This window comes from Saimiri boliviensis, chromosome 9 (genome assembly GCF_048565385.1).
Source record: "Saimiri boliviensis isolate mSaiBol1 chromosome 9, mSaiBol1.pri, whole genome shotgun sequence".
Lineage (NCBI taxonomy): Eukaryota > Metazoa > Chordata > Mammalia > Primates > Cebidae > Saimiri > Saimiri boliviensis.
In genome coordinates this window covers 13859884-13883618 of record NC_133457.1, presented here as the reverse complement: position 1 = coordinate 13883618, position 23735 = coordinate 13859884, and the positions used below count along the sequence as shown (strand labels likewise).

The 23735-nt window shown below is 40.5% G+C and overlaps 2 protein-coding genes and 1 non-coding gene across 6 annotated transcripts in view; 2 read left to right on the top strand and 1 right to left on the bottom strand.

Moving 5' to 3' along the window:
- The window catches only part of RNF13 (ring finger protein 13), a 221307-nt gene that overhangs the window by 184719 nt on the left and 12853 nt on the right, over window positions 1-23735 (bottom strand). The window contains exon 3 of the mRNA XM_074405484.1: window positions 23385-23547. The gene's annotated coding sequence lies outside the window, so the exon portion shown is untranslated. The remainder of the gene's footprint in view (window positions 1-23384; window positions 23548-23735) is intronic.
- The window catches only part of ANKUB1 (ankyrin repeat and ubiquitin domain containing 1), a 31813-nt gene that overhangs the window by 1587 nt on the left and 6491 nt on the right, over window positions 1-23735 (top strand). Inside the window, exons 1-5 of one of the 4 annotated variants that reach the window (XM_074405485.1) lie at window positions 232-319; window positions 6282-6391; window positions 9469-9603; window positions 18767-18881; window positions 21351-22289. In XM_074405485.1, the coding sequence (XP_074261586.1) occupies window positions 9591-9603; window positions 18767-18881; window positions 21351-22289 (1067 nt within the window). In that variant the 5' untranslated portion in view covers window positions 232-319; window positions 6282-6391; window positions 9469-9590. Of the gene's footprint in view, window positions 1-175; window positions 6392-9468; window positions 9686-18766; window positions 18882-21350; window positions 22290-23735 lie in introns of those variants that run through there. The other 3 variants (XM_003925043.4, XM_039480297.2, XM_074405486.1) reach the window with 3 other exon arrangements.
- On the top strand, window positions 11106-11213 carry LOC141579959 (U6 spliceosomal RNA). Its single transcript, XR_012511949.1, has one exon. It is a non-coding gene; the product is annotated as a U6 spliceosomal RNA (small nuclear RNA).

Below are 23735 nucleotides of genomic sequence, written 5' to 3'. Positions count from 1 at the left end.
CTATCCACAGACTTTTCAGGAGTTTTCTAAGTTAAGAACTCCTGTTTAATACTTCTTCCCTTTGTCCCAAACAATTATAATGTTCACAGGAAAAAATGAAAAGGAAAAGAGACTACATTTCTAGTCTAGTTATGCAGAAATGTACTGTTTTCATAATATGCTATTGATTTTTAAGGATTATTTCCACATTCCCCTCTCTGAAGACAAACAAGGCAGGCAGTATCTGGAGCTGATGTATGCTGGAGCTGCTCTAAAGGACAGTTGGTGTCTTGCTGATGTTGGAATATCTTTCTGTTCAACTCTCAAATGCTTTGTTAAGGTATGATGGTCAGGATAATATTTGTCTAAGATATCTATCTCATTTTGAATAAAGTTGGGATAAGTCAACCAAAGTAATTCCACAACTTAGAAAGAGGTTGTCTCTTTCTGCCTTCTCCTCACCTCCATTTGTATAACTGATCTTATGCATGCTTTGTGCTGTAAGGGGAAGTAAGACACGGAGAAGGGAAACAGTGGCCCCCTATTCACTCTTCTTCCACTTGCCTCCCCACGCCCTTTATTGCCTGTCCCATTCTGTCATCATAGAGCTCACCACAAACCAATATGAAAACAAAGCCAAGGGGCAGATCTGGAATTTTGATGTGGGAACAAAAGCATTAGGTCACTTCAGTGGAACCACAGTGATTTCTGGCAGTGGAATGAAGAAGGAGAAGAAATTCTAAGTAACAATAAGAATGAAAGAGAATTTTCTGCATCCAAATTCAGCCAAAGTAGCAATTCCAATTAGGTGTACATGCAATGAAGATAGCTTTTATCATTTACAGAGGGTCCTTAATCAATGGTGCTTAGCTTAAGATGCACAGTTGGGCTTTAAGAACCTTAAAAAATCCCTATAGTTGTAATATATACAAAATTATGTGCCTGGAGATTTTCTGAGTCTAAGATCCGTATGTTCAACAATTTTTTGAAGGAATGGGTGGTCCAAAGAATTTAAATGCTGCTGCTCTAGGGTAAAAGTATTATCCTGTATTAGTGCTTTACCATATATAAAAATATGAACCTTAAGAAACTTAGCAAAGCATACATTCTCCACTAAATGTGGCACCAAGTTTCTTATATTTAATATTTAAAAGATTATGGTAATTAAAGTTAACTCTTTCTTTTAATATGTGTTAGTAATTGACTAAATGGATGTTTAAGAATATATATATTCTGGCTGGCCATGGTGCCTGTAATCCCAACACTTTGGGACCCTGATCACTCGAGACCAGGAGTTCGAGACCAGCCTGGCCAACATGGCGAAACCCCATCTCTACTCAAAAAACAAAAATTAGCTGGGCGTGGGCGGCACACATCTGTAATCCCAGCTGGGGCACGAGAATTGCTTGAACTTGGGAAGCAGAGATTGCAGTGAGCTGAGAGTGCACCACTACACTTCAGCCTGGGCAACAGGGTGAGACCCTGTCTCAAAAAAAAAAAAAAAAAAGAAAAGAAAAGAAAAGAAAAAGAAAGAAAAGAAAAGAAAAGGAATACTCTTCAATATTTATTATTAAATAGGAAAGACAAGTCACAGAATAATGAACATTGAATCATCCCACTTACATAAGCAAAAGACCCTATTTACATGGGTTTAAATGTTTTCTTTTCTCCCTCTTTCACTCAGAAAATGGAAGTATAATGTTATATTTCAAAGCAGACCAAATTCCAGCCATTTCTTAATGTCTTCTCTTTATATCTTTAAATATATTTCCATACTATGTTTTTGGTACCATACAGGATCAACTCTCTCAAATTTCCCAGAATTCTGTAATGCCAATCATAAGGTTCAAGACTTTTTATTGTTTGCTTGCTTAGAGATAGTGGTGTAATTTCAATACTACATTTGAGTATTGAGCTGACTGGAAGAATCTGATGGCTCTTCAGGGATGTAAGTTTGTTAAGGGTATGAATAGGATACTTTTATTTAACCAAGGACTGATTTTATTTTTATTATTTAACATTTAAAAATTGTATTTATTTTTGTCTAGGTAGCATGTTCACATAGTTCTCAATTTAAAAGGTACAAAAAGATACACAGTAAAAAGTCTCCTGGCCAGGTGTGGTGGCTCACACCTATAATCCCAGCACTTTAGGAGGCTGAGGTGGGTGGATCACCTGAGGTGGGGAGTTCGAGACCACTCATGGTGAAACCCTGTCTCTAATAAAAATACAAAAATTAGCTGGGTGTGGTGGGCATGACTGTAATCCCAACTACTCAGGAGGCTGAGGCAGGAGAATAGTTTGAACCCAGGAGGCGGAGATTTCAGTGAGCCAAGAATGCACCACTGTACTCCAGTCTGGGTGACAGAGTGAGACTCCATTTCAAAAAGAAAGAAAGAAGAAAGAAAGAAAGACAGACAGAGAGAGAGAGAGAGAGAGAGAGAGAGAAAGAGAGAGAGAGAGAGAGAAAAGTGTCCTTCCTGGCCCCAAGTTTCCCTCCTTAGATGCAATCTATGTTCACAGTTCTACTTACAAAAACATTTCCTAAATTCTGCTAATAAAGCATCATATATTACAGTGATGCAAGCTTCACACTGAACTCTTTTACCTAAAGTTTAAAACTGCTAATTCTATAAATAGAAAGTAGGGGTAAAAGAGGTTATTCAATGAAACCAACCTGAGCAAGGTGGCAAGACCCCATCTCTGCAAAAATATTTCAAAAATTAGTCAGGTGTGGTAGTGCACACCTGTAATCCCAGCTACTTGCAAGGCTGAGGCGGGAGGATTGTTTGAACCCAGCCTGTGCAAGAGAGTGAGACCCTGTCTTAAAAAAAGAGAAGTTTATTCAAGAGAGACAGGGTAGCAGTCACAAGACGGGTCAACACACAGAGTTTAATTTAAAACTCTCAAGTTTCATAAAATTTTACTAATTGTACTCTTCATTCCTCATTCTTTGAGCCCTGGGGCATTTGGAGAATATCCCAGGCCTCAAAGAATGATACTAGCTCTATCATGCTTGCCTGTCTCAGGTTACCAATGGCTGCTTTCCTTTGTAGTGTAAGTTTAATACTAACATTTGAGCTGACTGGAAGTGGTATAAGTTCAATACTAACATTTGAGCTGACTGGAAGAATCTGATGGCTTTTCAGGGATGTAAGTTTGTTAAGGGTGGAATAAAGTCATGTTACTGCTTTACTGAATAATTAGATATATACACATTTAAATAGTATCTTTCCTACTTAACTATGTTTAACCATGTTACTTTGTGAAAGTTAGTTCACCTTGAGAGAGATGGAAGATGCCACAGTAAGGGAGGGAATGAATCCATGAAATGCATCTCTTTAGCCTCTCTAAGTTTTGGTAAAACTTAGAAACATCATAATGTGAACCCAAAACTTTTGTAAAGTTCAAAAACTTGGCAAGTAAGTGGTTTTTCTTTCTAAAAAGGTACAAGTACATATTATGTCTCACGAAATAAATCCAAAATATTTGGCTTACTTATTGTGTTCATATTTTTGTGTGCTTACAAGTTTTGCTCGTGTGAAAAAGAGGGAGAGACACTGGATAAATACAGAGATTATCTACTGTTAAGTATATTTTTTATTATTTTATTTTATTTATTTATTTATTTTTTTGAGACGGAGTTTCGCTCTTGTTACCCAGGCTGGAGTGCAATGGCGCGATCTCGGCTCACCGCAACCTCCGCCTCCTGGGCTCAGGCAATTCTCCTGCCTCAGCCTCCTGAGTAGCTGGGATTACAGGCACGTGCCACCACGCCCAGCTAGTTTTTTGTATTTTTAGTAGAGACGGGGTTTCACCATATTGTCTAGGATGGTCTCGATCTCTCGACCTCGTGATCCACCCGCCTCGGCCTCCCAAAGTGCTGGGATTACAGGCTTGAGCCACCGTGCCCAGCCAAGTATATTTTTTAAATAGTCAATACTTTTTCCAGCTTCTCTGTATATTATACTTTTCTTTTAATGGTAATACAGACAAATTTGGAAAAGAAATGGAAATAGGGGTGATATACAAATAGTGGGAAAAGAACATTGTATTAACTTTTCCTTCTTTGGAAAAGAACTCTTATAGAAGCCATAACCAATATTTCCTATGGCATATAGTTCCAATTTCTATTAATACAGGAGTCAGTCCTGACCATTCATTGCTGATGCTGTTGCAGTTCACTGTGTTCCTATAAACCATGGTATGAGGCACTGCAAAAGCATATGTTTTTGTACAACAGGCAGAGGTGCTATCACTTTTGCCTCTTTCGTTTTAACCTGTGTTACCATGGAAATGATTGCTTAAGTTTTGTCCACTGTTTTCACCCAGTGCTTAGAATAGTATCTGATATAATACATAGTAGGCTGTACATAAATAGGTGTTAAATAAATGAATTGTTAAAGGTTTGAGAGGTAAAGTATGGAAATTAACAAGACGGTATATGATTGCCTGCAATTCATAGCAAGGTACTGAGATACATTTCAGGGACCCATTCCCTCCCTTACTGTGGCATTTCCCATTTTTCTCTACTTTCAAGGCAAAGCACTCCCCAGTATTCTAAGCCTTTCCCCTTACCAACATCAAGGTTTTTAGTTGCAAGCAGCAGAAACAAAGCCTAGATAATTTTAAGAGAAAATAAACATTGAGAAGATTTTAAGTAATTTTCAGGAGATTGGAGAATCAATCTTAGAGATTATGCAGCCAGAAACAACATCTAAAGCATGCCCCAGATCTAATCTGGGAAGGCCACCACTGCAGGCAACACTGAGCCCTCAAAGCAGGCACTGGACATGCTCCCTGCCCTGCTGCCAGGTGAGCAATTCTTCAGAAATGCCATTGCCCAGAGACTTTGCTGTGCTTCTCTGCCTTATTGGCTTTTAATTCAAAGTCGAAGTAGATAGGTTTAGAAGTTTAGTAAGTTTGATTGGGAACACCTTGTCACAAGTTCATGCTCTACTGCAAAAGGGCAACTATCTACCAGTTGTGCTTTCCACAGCATGAAGTGGGCTCAGTCTCCCTCGGACTCCTTCTGGTTTCCCTACCTCCTTCCATAACCAGACTTGTGCCAACCAAGCGCTGGGGTCAAAACATAGTGAATCCCCCCGACATCCCTGGAATGTTGTGAAAAGCTGGTTGTTGTTTCTTTTTCTTGTTTTGAGACACAGTCTCACTCTGTTGCCCAGGCTGGAGTGCAGTGGCACAATCTTGGCTCACCATAACCTCTACTTCCCATGTTCAAGCGATTCTCCTGCCTCAGCCTCCCAAGCAGCTGAGATTACAGGTGTGTGCCACCATGCCTGGCTAATTTATGTCTTTTTAGTAGAGACAGAGTTTCATTGTGTTAGACAGGATGGTCTTGATCCCCTGATCTCATGATCCACCCATCTCTGCCTCCCAAAATGCTGAGATTACAGGTATGACCCACTGCACCCAGCTGATAAAAAAAACTGTTTTATGCTGAGAGACTGAGTTAACTGTAGTACCACTGAGTAGATGTCTATTAGATAAGTTACAGAAGTTTGTACTATCTTGACAAGTCTAAAATTGATTCAAAATGATATACATTTTAGCTTTCAAAAGATACTGTTAACATACAAACACCAAAATCCAGGAAATATATATGTGGTTTTACATTTAACCATTTTTATACACAAAAGCATGTATAAACATGTTTCTTCAAAATTTACACATGAAAGCACGTTTCTTAAAATTGGCTCTCTTTTCTAAGATGAATCATAACAAAAGATATGAAAAGAATCTGGTGAATAAAGGTATTCTAATTCAGTGTCCAAAACTCCAAGGATAATCTCTCCAGGAAGACTACCACCCAAGAGGAGAAGTTTATGAAGACATCTCACTGGAATTCATTCAGTTCAACAAGAACAAATATTATTTCCCCTTTTAGTTCACTATGAAATAGTTGGGGCAAGCTTTTGCTTGCTTAGTGCTGCAATTCCAAAACAGCAAAATATTTTTAAAAAGCAGAACTTGAGAAAAATATATAGCAGTATATTCAAAACTTTCATTAACTTGTTTTCTTTCAGTCCGTTCTGTTTAACGTTTCCTTTTTTACTGTTAAAGTACATATATGAGTTTACAGTAAGTTTGCATTTGTTTTTTGAAGGTAAGCATGGAATTATTCTCATAAAATAAAATGTATTTGTTTTTACTGAAAAGTAAGATACTTTGTGTATATCTCCTGTGTTGGTTTGTTTGTGTCTCAGTTTGTTTATAAAGGGAAAAGTCTAATTTTATATATGTCCAAAAGTGATTTGTGTATGATATTATTTATTTAATAGCACCTGACTTCCTTGGGTGTAACTGACCAGCCCTCTCTGATTCAGAATAAATGGGGAGAAGCACCATATATAGAAAGAAGTAGAGAGATGCCTTCTTTTACATGGATAAGGTAGGTTAGCAAGTTGCTATTAATTGGCATCTACCTATGCCCTCATCATACAACCAAATGAGGAAGTATTGATAACTAATGTGCCTCACTAGAACTCAAAATGGGGTTTCCCATAAAAACAAGGTTTATAAAAAGGTGAATATGAAGAGTTAAAAGATTGCAGTGAGAACTATGATCCAGATACATTATAGATTAAAAAGGCCTGGGATGGCATTCAACATTTATTATTTATTTACAAGATAAAAAGTTCTTGAGTGCTAAAAAAAATAAAATAAAATAAACAGAACTCTGTAGGTGCTAATTTTCTTCAGACTTAAGAACCTTGATTTATTAATAATTAATAATATTTTCTTCCTTACACTTTTTATTTTCATCTAAAGATTGCCAGATCAGCTGGGCACAAAGGCTCACTCCTGTAATCCCAATACTTTCGGAGGCTGAGGTAGATGGATTGCTTGAGGCCAGGGTGTCCAGACAGCCTGGGCAACATAGCTAGGCCCTGTCTCTACAAATAAGAATTTAAAAAGTAGCTGGGTGTGGTGACGAGTGCCTGTACTTGGGAGGCTGAGGCGGGAGGATTACTTGATTACTTGAGCCTGGGAGTTTGAGGTTACTGTGAGCTCTGATAATGCCACTGCACTTCAGCTTGGGCAACAGAGTGAGATCCTGTCTCAAAAAAAAAAAAAAAAAAAAAAAAGATTGCCAGGTATTTTGCAGTTCTCCCTTATTGCTTGTTCCAGAGTCAGTTATATGTATACTGGGTTACAGATTCTTATCTTTATAGATATAAATATGTAATTATTCATATTCTGAGAAACTTCTTTTTAACTTATTTATCTAACCTCATACAGCTAGTTAACTTCAAAGTGACTTGAGAGCCAGTACGGAGGTGCATTCTTTCTCCAACTACTCAGGGGTAGGAGGACTGATTGAGCCCAGAAGTTCGAGACCAGCCTGGGCAACATAGGGAGCCCAAGACTCCAAAAAAAAATTTTTTTTTTAAATTACTTTTAAAGAATGACTTGGGTATCTGCTATTTTGTTTGCATGTTATTCTATTTGCATTTGTTTTGTTGTTTGCATTTAATTTGCTATTTGCATTTAATTCTAAATATAAATGAGGACTTTTTAAAGAAATTAAAAAGAGCTATTACATAAAACACAATTTTTCTCTCTTTCCCACTATCTTTTTATTCAGTTTTCATAGGAATTTCTGCCTGCCCACAAATATTATCTAGATTAGCTTGAACAGACATTTGCCTTATGGAACCATAGGCAAGCATGGCATGGCAAAAGGGAAAGGGTGAATCCTGTGTACTTTAAATTTGTATTGCATGGGTTTATGAGAAACTATCATCAAAAATTTTTCTAAGCATGTTAGTCTCAGTGGGCAACTCAGCCTGCTGATCTGGCTTTATGTGCAGTCACAGAAGAACTGAACCTGTTCCTATTCACATCAATCACTGATATGGGCCCTAGATCAAAGTATTGCAGCCTTAAATTTCATCAGTAACATCACTCCTCAAAGGCGTTTTCAAAAAGGTCTCCATGTTGACTATGTTACTGCCATATGTTACGTGGGAGAGGGGAATGAATTTAATGTATTATGAGTCTGCAGGAGGGAGGGGTCCCTGGAGAAACCAGAGAGGGATTCTGATGAAAGAAAGAAGGGACGGAGACAAAGGAGGGGCAAGCCAGCATTGGCAGGTTGGAGCCTCCCGGAGAACCTGGAGGCAAGATACCAGGTTCGGAGAGAGTCCAGCATTCGTGGGTATTCTGTGGCTGCACCATGCACTGGTGTATCTGCCAACCCAACAACAGGCCGTTGCAGAAAAATATTATTGTCCTGAATCTGCTAAAGAGGAAGTCAAGTCAGTTTCATTTTTCATTAGAAAAGTGGAAATGATGATAATCTTTTCCTCCCCACCTGCTTCCCGTTTTTCCTATTTGCTATATTTTGAGTTTGGGTTTGGCTTGTTTAAACTGTTGTTAACAGAAAGATTAATATTTTCCTCAAGCTTTCCATGTTAATTCTACTTCAGATAATCTCAGTTCTACTTGCTTTCCTACTTGCATTACGAAACAAAAGAAACAAAAGAAATTTTTTTAAACCTATATTCAGTATTTCCCTTTTTTAATAGTAAGAGTACGCTGGGTGCAGTGGCTCGCGCCTATAATCTCAACACTACGGGAAGCCAAGTTGGGAAGATCATTTAAAAAAAAAAAGAAAAAAAGAAAGAAAAGAAAAAAGATAAATAATAAAAGTAAATATATGAGGCTTTTGTTTTTTGAGACAGAGTCTCGATCTGTCACCAGGCTGAAGTGCAGTGGCACAATCTCAGCTCACTGCAATCTCCACCTCCCATGTTCAAGCGATTCTCCTGCCTCAACCTCCTGAGTAGCTGGGATTACAGGTGCACACCACCACATCCATTTAATTTTTTGTATTTTTAGTAGAGACAGGTTTCACCATGTTAGCCAGGATGATCTTGATCTCTTGACCTTGTGATACGCCCGCCTCAGCCTTCCAAATTGCTGGGGTTACAGGCGTGAGCCACTGCACCCAGCCTGTATGTGACTTTTTAAAAAGTCAAACCATACAGACAATGAAAAGCACAAAAGGATAAGCAAACACTCCACTCCCACTCTCAACTCAGTTCTACTTGCTAGAAATAACCTCTCAGAAAAAAAATTTTTAATTGACTGAAGGTTTCAAATCCACAGTATTCCAAATAAAGTGCTGCATAATAGAGAAATGTTTTCTAAACTAACACATCCATAAGCACAGGACGGATATAAATTACTAACACTCTCATGTATCTGGGTCTGTAGACTAAGAAGTACAAAGGATCTCAAAGCCCTGTCAAGTCTCCTTCACTTCACTCAAATGGAAGGACCTGTTAATATCTCAGGACTTAAGAGCTAGACTCAGACCAGAAGGCAGAGAACTTAACTGACTATTGCTTTCACTTAAACACCCATGTCATGGAGCTAGAGGTGCTCAGAGCTACCCCCGAAATGCTTGGCCCTCATCCTAATCTCCAGACAGTTAAGTTCCCTCCTTTTCTCTCCCTTTAGGAAGAAGACAAGCCTACTCTATACGTGTTCAATGCTGTAACCCAAGGCACAATGCCAATAATGGAGAGCATTTCCCTTCTTGACAAAAAAGTGTCTGACCTGAGAACACTGGTAACTCTGAGATGTGGCCTCCCCGTGAGTGTTTACTGTCTCCGAACCCCAAAGGGACTGGAGATGTATGATTGCAACATGCTCAAGGACTACCAGACTGATATTGGTACCGCTCAGTATATTTGATATCAGCTACCATTCAGCACTAGGGTACCTTTGATACCAGATTTTGCAGCTTTTCAAGAGAAAATGGAAATCTAGATTTTCATATATAATCTGTTAATTTTATTTACATATCCACTTTAAAACAGTTACTACATTTACATGGTTTAAATACCGGAAGAGGAAAAGGATGTGCAGTGGTAAGCCTTCCTCCCTCTCCTGGCCCTCCAAGCACTTAGTTCCCTCCCCATGGGCAACCATTATTGTTTTGAATATTTACAATCAAAAGTATTTCCAAATTAAATCTCAACAAATGAAGGCATTATTTCTAACGGAAATCTCTGTAAGTCCAGTGTAGATATGAATTATCAACATTTCATTCTTGTGTCTAGGTCTACAGACTAAGACATAAGGAGGGTCTCATAGGCATGTGAAGTCTTATTCTCAAAGCAGATTCATTAATATCCTCAAGAGGGGAAAAGCAAAACTTAGATCACTTCATCTTTTTCTCTTTCAAAATGCACTTCAAACATGTATAAATGCAAGTTGAAGTACATATTCCCCCCGACCTTTTATTTTTTTCTTTGAGATAGAGTCTCGCTCTCTTACCAGGCTGGAGTGCAGTGGTGCAATCTCAGCTCACTGCAACCTCTGCCTCCTGGGTTCAATCAGTTCTCCTGCCTCAGCCTCCCAAGTAGCTGGGACTACAGGCATTTGCCACCATGCCCAGCTCATTTTTGTATTTTTAGTAGAGAAGGGATTTTGCCATGTTGGCCAGGATGGTATCCATCCTCGTGATCTGCCCACCTCGGCCTTCCAAAGTGCTGGGATTACAGATGTGAGCCACCACACCTGGCCCTCTTTTTCCCTTTTTAAATGCAAGGTAGCATATAATGCATGCTATTCTGAACACTGCTTTGGGCAATTTTATCTTTAAAATGTCGCTGCTTATGTTAAAATAATCTTTTACCCAATGTGACACAAGGCTGTACTGGCTGAAAATCTGCCTTAGTGGAATGGCGTTTATCCCTGATAGAAATTACAACCTCTCTTTAAATACTATACCTTGGCTGGGCATAGTGACAAGTGATTCATCTGTGATGCTAGCACTTTTGGAGGCCGAGGGAGGGAGATCACTTGAGCTCATTAGTTCAAGACCAGCCTAGGCAACATAGTGAGATCCTCATCTCTACAAAAAATAAAAAAAATAGCCAGGTGTGGTGCTGCACACCTGTAGTCCCAGCTGCTTGGCAAGCTGAAGTAGGAGAATCACTTGGGCCAGCAGGTTAAGGCTGCAGTGAGCTGTGATCACACCACTGCACCCCAGCCTGGGTGACACCAAGACCCTGTCTCAAAAAAAAAAAAAAAAAAAAATCTGTACTTCCAGGTAATATCTGCTGTAGCCAAACATCAATTTAAAAAAGGCTTTCAGATTTGTTTTAAGCATGCTAAAAAATGGTTCAACAATACAGAGATTAACATGGCCCCTACATGACAATGACATACAAGTTCGTGAAGCATTTCATATTTTTTAAATGGTTGGAACCTTATAGAAATTATTACTTGAAGTATATAAATCCTTGCTGACAATCAGCACATCCTTAGGTAACATTGTGTTATAACATTGCAGTGAAATTTGAGTTCTCCCAACATAAACATAGGGCTTTGTAGGTGTCCTTAGTTAAGTAGTTTTGCTTTATATAACTGCTAAATTTGCATTTATTGATACTTCTACTGTTATATTTGCTTGGCATTATTCTTTCCTGTTATTTTAAATTAAGGTTCTCAAAACTTTGACATATATTTTTTCCTTGTTTTTGATCTGGGGAAGTGAAGTTCTACAATTCGTCCTCAGAATACTTTGCTATAATGCACACATCTGCTCTGCATGCTTGCAGGAGGGTGAGCCCTGCTTAGAACATGATGAGGGCTTACATAAGGAAGGGCACACAGTGGCATTGGTCCCCAAGCAACTGATAATCTAGTTCAGGCGTCCCCAAACTTTTTACGCAGGGGGCCAGTTCACTGTCCCTCAGACCGTTGGAAGGCCACCACATACTGTGCTCCTCTCACTGACCACCAATGAAAGAGGTGCCCCTTCCTGAAGTGCAGCGGGGGGCCGGATAAATGGCCTCAGGGGGCCGCATGCAGTCTGCGGGCCATAGTTTGGGGATGCCTGATCTAGTTATTTAATGAAGTACCACAGGATAAAACAAAACTATAATAAACTCTGGATGACTATTCTTCAGGCCTATACTGCTCAGATTATGATGTGATGTGTTAAGCTGGAAGATACTTTGAATCGACCAAACCCCAACTTTTACAGATTTGAGGAAAAAAAAAAAAAAAAAAAAAAAAGCAAATCTTCTGAGTGATTAAATGACTTGCTCAGTGTGTGTCAAGGAAAGCATACCTACTCCTTAAGATGACCTTCTGGGAGTAGGAATTTTAGGAAATGAGGGTGTCAGATAATAAGGTTAAGGGTCTGAGCATGACCTGAGTAGGCTGCTTTGGCCACCATGAGAACATAGAACTTCAGAGTAGAGGCAAGGAAAGAAGGATCTCAAAGGGAAGGGAAGAAGGGCCCTTTGGCCTCCTTCATACGCTTCATACCTTTGCCTAATATCCCTTAAGCAGCCAGCTCACCTTTTTTTAAACTAGAAGGTAAACAGAGTCTTTGATCAGCTCCTCTTACAGGATTTCTCTTTCTAGTCAACAAGTCGCCCCTGCTATCAGGAGATGAACCTTGGCCCCTTTTCCAAAGGCAGTGGAAAATCAGAAGTGTTTAGAGAAGCGGTCAAGTGCAGGCTGAAAATCTAAGATTTAAGTAGCTCAATTAATCACTCCACATACTAGCTTACACAAATATTTACAAAGCTGCCTCTGCACTCTGGGTGTTTACAGTAAAGTGATAGAAATGAGACATGTATTCACACTCAGTTAAAATGCAGTAAGTCAGCTCAATGCAGGCTGAAGGCAGGTAGGGAAGGCATTCTGGAGAATATGTAGCTGGAGCACACAAAAATGTGGGAACTATGGATCATTTGAGAGGAGGAAGGGAAGACAGTCCAGGCTTCCAGGCCAGGAGAAAAGCACGAGTCACAGGTTCATAAGCATGGTCTTATCCCAGGGAAGGACAGAAAGCAGGAGACTGTTCTGGAGAGTGAAGGGGCCTTGCTGAGAGCACTAGGAAACACAGCTGAGGGCAGAAGGAGGAGGGCCTTAAAGTGAGGGGACAGAGTGCAGGTTTGCTGTGGCTGTAGCCAGAGCCATGCACCTTCTGAACAGGAATGTTTTAAGTGAGGTTTAATCTGGTAGCAAGCAATATGAAATACAGAAAGGAGTGAGGAAAGCCTGCAGGGAGGGTGGTACACTAACTGGCATGTTTGATAATCCCAGTATTATTTAATTCCACCAGCAATGGAAGAGACAAATCTGAGAAACACAGAAGACAGAACAGGACAGAACATCATGATAGTTGACTTTTTTTTGAGACAGGGTCTCGCTCTATCACCCAGGCTGGAGTGCAATGGCACAACCTCAGCTCACTGCAACCGCTGCCTCCTGGATCCAAGCGATTCTCCTACCTCAGCCTCCCAAGTAGCTGGGACTAAAGGCATATCCCACCATGCCTGGCCAATTTTGCTTTTTTGAGATGGGATCTAGCTCTGTTGGCCAGGCTGGAGTACGGTGGCGTGATCTTGGCTCACTCCAACTTCCGCCTCCCAGGTTCAAGCAGTTCTCCTGCTTCAGCCTCTCGAGTAGCTGAGATTACAGCCACTCACCACAAAGCACAGCTAATCTTTGTATTTTTCGTAGAGATGGGGTTTCACCATGTTGGCCAGGCTTGGCTACAACTCCTGACCTCATGATCTACCTGCCTCAGCCTCCCAAAGTGTTGGGATTACAAGCATGAGCCACCACGCCCAGCCAATTTTAAAAAATTTCTTTTTAATAGAAACAGGGTTTCACCATGTTGCTGGTCTCAAACTCCTGACCTCAAGTGAGGAGTTTCACCTTGGCCTCTTAAAGTGCTGAGATTTCAGGCATGAACCACCACGCCCGATCCTAGATCACATTTAAGTAGAGGAAAGAACCAAAACTCTCACACTAGGACAGTGGTGGGGAAATTGATGAAAGGAGTTCTGGGTTTTAAGCTTTAGATATGAGGAAACTCAGAGAGTACTTTTTAAAAATAGCTTTGGATTTGGTTTAAAGGTCTTTGGTGGGCTCAGAGAGAGCAGTTTTAATAGAGGAGATGGAGAAAGATTTCAGGGATTAGGAAGGTAAGTAATGAGGGGATAAGTGGATTCTGGTGGTAGAACATATAATGACTAGCTTATCATAAAACTCTCATGCTAAATATATCTTAATATGTATGATTTTCTGACTTGAGGCTTAGTGGCACAGTATATAGGTCCAATAGACACATATACATGTACACACACACACACACACACACACACACACACACCCCTTGTCTTACATCCACTTATATGGTACCAAATATTCAGTTTAGCCCCGCTTCTAGCTCTGAAATCTCTGCCCTGGCCTTTGCTTTCCTCTTGCTTATCTATATACTTATCTGCTTGTTGTTCTGTTTATAGTTCACATATATTCATAATTTTATCCTTTTTGTAACAAGGAGTACCTAAACAAATGAGTGAACGAATTAATGCCTTTTCTTTACAGATTATCAGTACTCGTCACTATAAATGCCTCATGGGATATATTCATGGCTGCCTGGGCACATTGCTTCTGAGAAACCATTCAGGAGCAGGGTTGTGTCGGTTCAGATCCTGAAATCTGAGCTGGCTCCAGGGTCATTTTTAGGCCCATGGAGACTTAAGGTGCCATTTAAATTCCTTTTATTGATGAGAAAACTCATCAATAAAAGTTTGGAAAAGTTAAGTGATCTGATCAAAGTCACACTGCTAATAAATGGTAATCATACACACAGGATTGGGTTCTTTCCAACAATTTATACTGCCAAACCAGTATGCCTTTATTGATACTCTGATCAATGTTTTATTTTGTTTCCTGCATCAGAGGAAGCTCAAAACAGAGAAACAATTTTCCATATTCAGGAAGAAAAAGTCCAAATCAGATAGGCATACATTGACTCTTGGGGTATGAATGAGGAATCCAGAAACTTGGGAGTTAGAGGCCACATGTGGAGAGGTTGAGGATGATTGCCTAAATAGGCACTGTTGCTCCCATTTGCTGTCCTTTGTGGCCTGGACATAGTAGATATGTTTGCAAGCACAGAATGGGCAGATCTAGGTTTTGTAAAGTTAATACAATTTTGTGGGTCCTCTTTTAAAAAATTCAAAACTAAGACAAGAGAATTAGAAGTCTCTGTAGAAGACAGCGAGGGGCCCTAAAACTTATTAGTTTTCTTCTCTCTTCAGTAATAGGTTTTAGCTGCATTTTTGGGGGGAACAACATAACATTTTTCAAGTAAATTTCTATTTCCCAACAGAATTCCTAGCTTATGAAGGAATTTAATATCTGGCAAAGAAGGCATTACAAAGCAACAAGGGTAAAAGGATTATCCTATAAACAGTCCTAGCTGACTTGCTTAGAAATTCTCTGGATATTCAAAAGTTGAGCATTATCAGGACTGTTTCACTGCACGGAACTGAACTGATGGTTATAACACCTGTAATATTTGCTACTAGACAAGGAATTAAAGTGAAACAAAACATAGGACCAGATGGAGATGCCCCACCAATGTTAAGAAGATTTAAATTGTACAGCCTTCTCTGTAGTTTTCAGAATCAGGTCTCATTTAGCAGTAGGCAGGCTGGGCTAGAGACAGCTGAGACTCTGAGGGTAGGCAAACCTCCAGAGAACAGGTAGGCCAGGAAAATCCCATCTATTGACATTTAGCCGGAGGAGGTTAGCTTCAAATAAGTCTTTCTGGTGAAAGTGCTGGAATAGGCAGGTCAGTCTGCAACTGTCAGTTGGTAAGGCCAAGGAAGACAGAGGGTGATCCTCAGGGAGATCCAGCAGGGACCTGGTGCGTGAACCAGAGCACCAAGGTAGTGAATGAATGAATGAATGAATGACACAAGAGGCAGGAAATTAGATAAGCTGATGTTGACATCAGAAAAGCTCTGACAACATGTGACAGAAATCTAACCCCAGATATTAGGGTTCAGAGTAGGAAATTCATAAACGGAAAACTAATCTTAAAACTCAAAAGGTGGGGTAGAATATTGAGATTCACAATATAGGGCACAAAGTGAGGACTTGCTTAGAAGTGACTAGAATATCTGACTAACAGAAGTGCCTAGAATATCTGACCAGGATGAATGGGAACACCGACTTCCTATGAACCCTCGAAGTCACTACATCTTTTTTTTAGTTTTTGTAGAGATGGGGTCTCGCTGTGTTGCTCAGGCTGGCAAACTTCTGGCCTTAAACAATCTTCCCGCCCAAAGTTCTGGAATACAGGTATAAGCCACTGCACTGGGCCCCTGGTCTAAATCTTAATAAATTCCCTCCTACTGGAATTAAGGTTGTTCTCTGGAGCTGGGGCTGGCTGGTCCTTCAAATGGAGACTGTGTAGCCTCAGCTGCGGAGGACTAAGGAGGCTGGGGTATGGGGCCCGGCTAAAGCTTTCTATTGCTCATTTGGGAGTGATTTTCACAATCAACTAAAGAGATAGATCATTTCATCAGGAGATAAAGTAAATGCACTTGGAGTAGTGTTTAAAGTTCTTCGTTTCCAGTGCATGTGAATTAAACATTTTATGAGAAGTTTTAAGTACAGCAAGAAGCTTTAGAGAAAATTGATCTATATTGTAGCAAGTATGGTCCATATTTTGGAAAATGTTTATCAAGATATTTCTACAGAATAGTTGCAGAACTACTACTTTATGTTTACAGAATAATTCCAGAATTCTCCAGTAAGAAGAGTAAACTCTCCTAGCAGAGGCCCAGGTTATGAGGTGAGGGGGATAAGCGTAGTAATGCAGGTCAGGCTCTAAGAGTAAACAAGTATGCAAATAGGAATCAACTCACAAAGTCCAAGGTCAAAAAATCCAAACCAGAGTAAGGAGTAGCAGAGGAAGAGCCCCATTTCAAGATTACAGGTTGTAACATAGACTGTCCAGAAAGGAAGGGACTGGCAGGGAGATATCCTTTGTTGTGTGTGTGAAGAGAGGGGAAGCAGAAAGGAAAGAAAGAGGATATTGTCTAGGCATTAGAAAGAATCCTAGGCCGGGCGCAGTGGCTCACCCCTGTAATCCCAGCACTTTGGGAGGCCGAGGCAGGTGGATCATGAGGTCAAGAGATCGAGACCATCCTGGTCAACATGGTGAAACCCTGTCTCTACTAAAAATACAAAAAATTAGCTGGGCATGGTGGCGTGTGCCTGTAATCCCAGCTACTCAGGAGGCTGAGGCAGGAGAATTGCCTGAACCCAGGAGGCAGAGGTTGTGGTGAGCTGAGATCGCATCATTGCACTCCAGCCTGGGTAACAGGAGTGGAACTCCTCCTAAAAAAAAAAAAAAGAAAGAAAGAAAGAATCCTAAAGATGGCTGGGTGCAGTGGCTGATGCCTGTAATCCCTGCACTTTGGGAAGCTGAGACAATGGGTAGATCACCTGAGGTCAAGAGTTTGAGACCAGCCTGGCCAACATGGTGAAACCCCATCTCTACTACAAATACAAAATTTAGCTGGGTGTGGTGGCACATGCCTGTAATCCCAGCTACTTGGGAGGCTGAGGCAGGAGAATTGCTTCAATCCTGAAGGTGGAGGTTACAGTGAGCTGAAATTACACCACTGTCCTCCAGTCTGGGTGACAGAGCATGACTCCATGTCAAAAAAAAAAAAAAAAAAAAAAAAAAGAAGTTAAAGTCATGGGATATAAAGTAAGGAAGGGAAGGAGGTAGTGATGGCAGAGACTGCTTTAGCTATGGTTGAAGGGAAAGCTAAATTAAAAGGATCCAGTCCTGTGAAAATCTAAATGAAGACCTTTTTTTTTCTTTTGAGACAGAGTTTCACTCTTGTTGCCCAGGCTGGAGTGCAATGGTACGACCTCGGCACACTGCACCCTCTGCCTCCTGGGTTCAAGTGATTCTCCTGCCTCTGCCTCCCAAGTAACTGAGATTACAGTGCCCAGCACGACGCCCAGCTAATTTTTTGTATTTTTAGTAGAGACAGGGTTTCATCATGTTGGCCAGCTGGTCTTGAACTCCTGACCTCAGATGATCCACCTGCCTCGGCCTCCCAAAGTGCTGGGATTACAGGCATGAGCCACTGCGCCCATCTGATGAAGACCCTTTCAAGCAAAAAATTATAAGTCACTAGGTCCTGAGATGGGAGCAGACTTGGTGTGAGGACAGGTGAAAGGTCAAGGTGGAAGTAATAAATGAATGAGACAGAGTGAAGAGAGGTAAGACAGCTAGGTTGAACCACATAAGGAGAAGACTAGGTTTAATTTCCAGGGGAATGTGTGTAGAGTGAGAAGAGCAGAAGGCTGAGGAAAGATTCCTGGAAAACACCAGCCTGAAGGATAAAGGGGATGTGGTATCACAGAAAGGGTAGACTCTTGAGGAGCAAGTGATAAGCTCACCAGCAGTAAATTACTTTTATGTTTATAACGGAGAACAGCTCCTGGCTCCTGTTTCATAAAGGACAGAACAAGCAAATTAGTTGGTGAGCATCATTCCACTCCCCCACAGCCCACTCATAAGCTAAAGGCCCCAGAAGACCGTTTGTCCTGCCACAGGTTTCTTAGTTTCCTCTTCCAATATAACAGTTTTAGTTTACATGGTAATGTAGACAGCAGCACTGAATCAATTTCCACAAGACTGTATACAGATAGCTACAAAAAAATATTTCAGTGCTATATGCAATCATTGAGCAGATGAGAAAATGGTAATGCACAGATGCTAAACAGTTTTTCCAAGACAATAAAGAAAGATCTATGCTAAAAATCCCTGTCTCCTTGTTCCAAGGTTATTTTTCATTTTACACCTAGCTCAGGCCTCTGGGAAAGCTATCATTAGAAGTTTTATGGATTGCCAAACCATACTGCTAGACTGGAACCATAAGCCACTTCTCTTCATCCACAGGCACAACACTTCGTTTGGACGTCTGGGATGGATGGAAGGAATTTCTGATGGGTTGTCTACTTGGACAAAAACTTAAAGTCCAACGCTATTTATCAAAAGAAGGACCAGTACTCAAGTATGAGAGATTAATGTTAAATTAACTTAGCAAGTGCTGTAATTTTTCACTAAACTTCAATCAGACCTTGAGCCTGCAATTGACTGTACAGCTGGGGTACTGCTCTCTGCCAATTCCACTTACCGTGTCTCAGCCAAATATTATTGACATATTTGCTGGAACAAAACAGCAGGGATGCCATCAAGACTCATAGTATTATGATTCAGGTAGACTTCCCTCAGGAAATACTAACTACAGTTAACCTTTAACAATGCAGGGGTTAGGGATGCCAACTCCCCACACAGTTGAAAATTCACCTATAACTTTTGACTTCCCCAAAGCTTAGCTACTAATAGCCTACCATTGACCAGAAGCCTTACTGATAACACAGTCAATTAACACACGTTGTGTATGTTATATGTATTATATACCATATTCTTACAATAAAGTAAGCTAAGAAAAGAAAACATTAAGAAAAATCATAAGGAAGAGAAAATGTATTTACTAGTCATTAAGTGGATGTGGATCATTAGGAAGGTCTTCAATCTTCACGTTGAATTAGGCTGAGGAGGAGAAAGAGGAGAAGGGGTTTGTCTTCTGTCTTGGGTGTGGCAGAGGTGGAAGAAAATTCACAACCTGAACCCCTGCAGTTCAAATTCACGTGTTCAAAGGTTAACTGTGATTAAACGGGTGACTTCAATTTGGTTTCGATATGAGACTTTCAGCAACCTTTTTAAAGGCTATCAGAATAAATACAGACAATCCCCAACTTACGATGGTTCAAACAGATTTTTCAATTTACAATGGTGTAAAAGTAATATTCATTCAGTAGAGACCAAACTTGCAGTGCACATACAACCATTCTTTTTCATTTTCAATATAGCATTCAATAAATTCCATGAGATGGTCAAAACTTTATTATAAAATAGGCTTTGTGTTAGATGATTTTGCCCAACTGTAGGCTAATTAAGGTAGGCTAGATTAAGATTTGATGTTTAGGAGATTAGGTGTATTAAGTGCATTTTAGACCTATCATACTTCCAACACATGATGGTTTGTATCAGGACGTAACCCTTTAATAAGTCAGAGGACATCTGTATCTCGCCACTTTCACATTCAGTTATTCTTTAAGAAAACACTTATTAATTGGCTGAAAACATTGGCCATATCTTCCTAAGCTCACATGTAATTTTTCAAACTGCCTTTATTACCAGAATTTGCACTTTTGCCACATATAAAGTGTAACAGCTATGACTGGGACAATGGAGGAGGGTAGGTTCAGAGAGGCAGGTGGTCATTTTAATGTGTTAATACAGCCATCAGCTTCTCAAATACATAAATTGCACTAGTCTGTAGGTTTAATAGTATTCTAGAATAGTGCCCCCTCGTGGGTGATTTAATCATGTTTTGCAGAAGCCAGCTCACCGGAAGATCTAAGGGCTCTGTGAAGTGATGGATTAGAAGAGTAGCTTTTACAGTTTTATAAAATATTCAAATATTTTACATTGATTTCTATTGTGGGATAGTGATAGTTCTTTTTCCATGTTCTGCATCCAAATAAATAGCTGTGTTGCTTTTTATTTTTAACAGTATATACTTTAGTTAATAATAGTTTAATACTTTGTGGCAGACACTGTATTATATTTATTACCTCATTTTATGCTTATAACAATTTGATGAGGTGGACACTTTTTAATCTTATTTTACAGATGAGGAAACTAAGATCAGAAAATCTGCCCCATGTTGTCTGGGTGCAGTGGCTCACACCTATAATCCTAGCACTTTGGGAGGCCAAGGTGGACAGATCACTTAAGGTCAGGAGTTCAAGACCAGCCTGGCCAACATAGCAAAACCCCCATATTTACTAAAAATACAAAAATTAGCTGGGCTTGGTGGCTTGCACCTGTAATTCCAGCTACTGAGGAGGCTGAGGCAGGAGAACCACTTCAACAAAGGAGGTGGAGGTTGCAGTGCACTGAGATTGTGCCACTGCACTCCAGCCTGAGCACCAGAGCAAGACTTTGCCTGCCGGGGACAGAGGCGAGGAAACCTGCCCCATATCATACAAATAGCAAGGGCAGAACTGGCTATTGAATAGTAACAATTTGACTCTAGTGTTCATGTGCTTGACCATCTACACTTGTCTTCACCTTTGAATAAAATCTAAGAGCTCAGATAATGTAAATGGTCAGACTTAAAAGCTCCTTTTATGTCCCCATGCTTGATATTTGTCCTGAGGAATTAATTTTTATAAGAAAGATGATCACTTCAAGGAAACTATTTACATGTGCACAGTAGGATAATGTGTATAAGCAGAACTCACGCAATTTAACCTGTATATCACTATCTGCCTTTTCTAAAAACATTTTAAGGTAAAAGTTAGAAGAAATATACATTTAACTAGAATATTTCATGAGTATTTAGTGTAACCACTTTTGTCTGTTTGCTGATTTTCTAACCACCCCCTCCCCACTTGTTTCACTCATTTAGGTATCAGAAAAGGGTAGCCCTGTACATTGCTGCTTTTTGTGGGTACATTGAACTCACTGAATGGGCCCTGAAGCAGGGTGTGCAGCCCCATGAGGCAGTTGGTGTTCACCCCTATCGAGCATGGTGCCATGAAGCCCTTCATGCAGATGTCTCTAAATGCCCCATTCATGCAGCCGCAGAAGCAGGCCAACTGTTGATTCTGAAGGCTTTTGTCAACTGCAGCGTGCTGTGCCTGGAATGCAAAAATGCAGCAGGACAAACTCCCCTGACCATTGTGTTCAAACACAAGCATAAAGACTGTGTATTATATTTGCTGAGTAAAATGTGGTCCACGGTTTCTTTCCTGAAAATTTCAATCCCAATGAGGATTTATATTAAAATAAAACAATGGATCCTCAGAGCTCAGAGTCACAGTCTTCATAAAAGCCAATTTTGCGAAGCAAGGGTCTTTGGGGCAAAAGTTGGAGATACTGTGATGGTGGATGGTTTCACCAAGCCAAAAATGACCTCCAAGAGCTGGCATAAGGCTGGGAATAGGGACTCACAAAGCATCTTGCTCAAGCTACCATCTATCAGCAAACAAACTGCAAGCAGCAAACCTGTCAATCCTTTGGCAATTTCACAGTCGGACACAAGAGAACACGCCCTTAAATTTCATCCACTTGTGAATGCAAGTACATTCTCTGAATTACAAAAACATCAACAACGAAATCAGAAAAAAATTGTTCCCATAGCTAGTAAAAAAGAACAGCTCATAAAAAACACGTATCTTCCCCAAGTCCCCCTCCCTCCAGTTTCAAGATTGGGATATTCACATCCATCGTTTTTCTATGCAACACCCAGCGCTGACTTTTTACTGAAGTCCTCCTTTGCAACTTTCTCAGAGCACAGTGGAAGGACTCCAAGGGAGAATGCAATCTACTGCTTAGCTGTGGCAAGGTAATGTTCTCTCCTTAAACATACAAAGGGAAACCTTTCATGAGGCTTAGGGTAACTGAAATAAAGTTGAGCTGAGATAAAGACGAGTACAGAAAAGCAAGTAAAACAATCTAGCCTTGTTTTTCTTTTTTCTTTTCTTTTCTTTCTTTTTTTTTTATGAGACGGAGTTTCACTCGTTACCCAGGCTGGAGTGCAATGGCGCGATCTCGGCTCACCGCAACCTCCGCCTCCTGGGTTCAGGCAATTCTCGTGCCTCAGCCTCCTGAGTAGCTGGGATTTCAGGCATGCGCCACCATGCCCAGCTAATTTTTTGTATTTTTAGTAGACACGGAGTTTCACCATGTTGGCCAGGCTGGCCTCGAACTGCTGACCTCATGATCTACCTGCCTCGGCCTCCCAAAGTGCTGGGATTACAGGCTGGAGCCACCGTGCCCGGACTTGTTTTTTCTTTCATACATGTATTTACTACAGCCCAGTGCTGTGCCTGGCAAAACAGAAATGTGCATGAAAAGCATCTGTTTTTAAGGGGTGTGTGTATGTGTGTGTGTGTGTGTGTGTGTGTGTGTGTGTGTGTGTGGTTTTCTTTCTTGTTTTTACTTTATTCCAGGGTAAGGAATGGTCCACGATGCCATACTATGCCACTGAAAGTAATACATCAGTGTTCCAATGCATCAATACCCAGCTTCAGGGACCTCATCTTAGCCTCATGACTAGGACAAAATGAACTAATATTACTAACCAATCCAATCTGTGCAGTACTTTATTCCTCAAACTTTCAGAAGGGAAAGAAACAGAGTAGAAAGAATTGTATCAATTAGCAAGGTCCCTTGCTGCTGCTGCTGCTGCTGCTGCTGCTGCTGCTGTTGTTGTTGCTGCTGCTGTCGCTGCTTTCTTTTTTTTTTTTTTTTTTCTGTTTGAGACAGGGTCTCACTCTGTTGCCCAGGCTGGAGTGCAGTGGTGCTATCAAGGCTCACTGCATCCTTGAATTCCTAGCTCAAGCAATTCCCCCACCTCAGCCTTCCAAGTATCTGGGACCACAGGCACATGCCACTATACCTGGTTGATATTTTTGTGTGTGTAGAAATGGGGACTCACCATGTTGCTCAGGCTGGTCTCAAACTCCTGGGCTCAAGTGATCCTTCCACCTTGGCCTCCCAAAGCACTGGGATCATAGGCATGAACCACTGTGCCTAGGCTGCTACTGTTTCTTCTTCTTTTTCCTCCTCCTCCTCTTCTTTCTCTTCCTCTTCTTCTAAAGCTAATAAAAAATTAATTGTAATTAGAGTGGAAAAAGAGAAAACTGAAATACAGGAGTGAGGCATCAAATGTCTCATAGAAGACTAGATGGCAATGAAAATGGGAGGAAAGAAACGAACACTTCAATGATAAATTGAATGATAAGGACTTGAATTGATTTACTAGGCAAGATACACAGGTGGGGTGAGA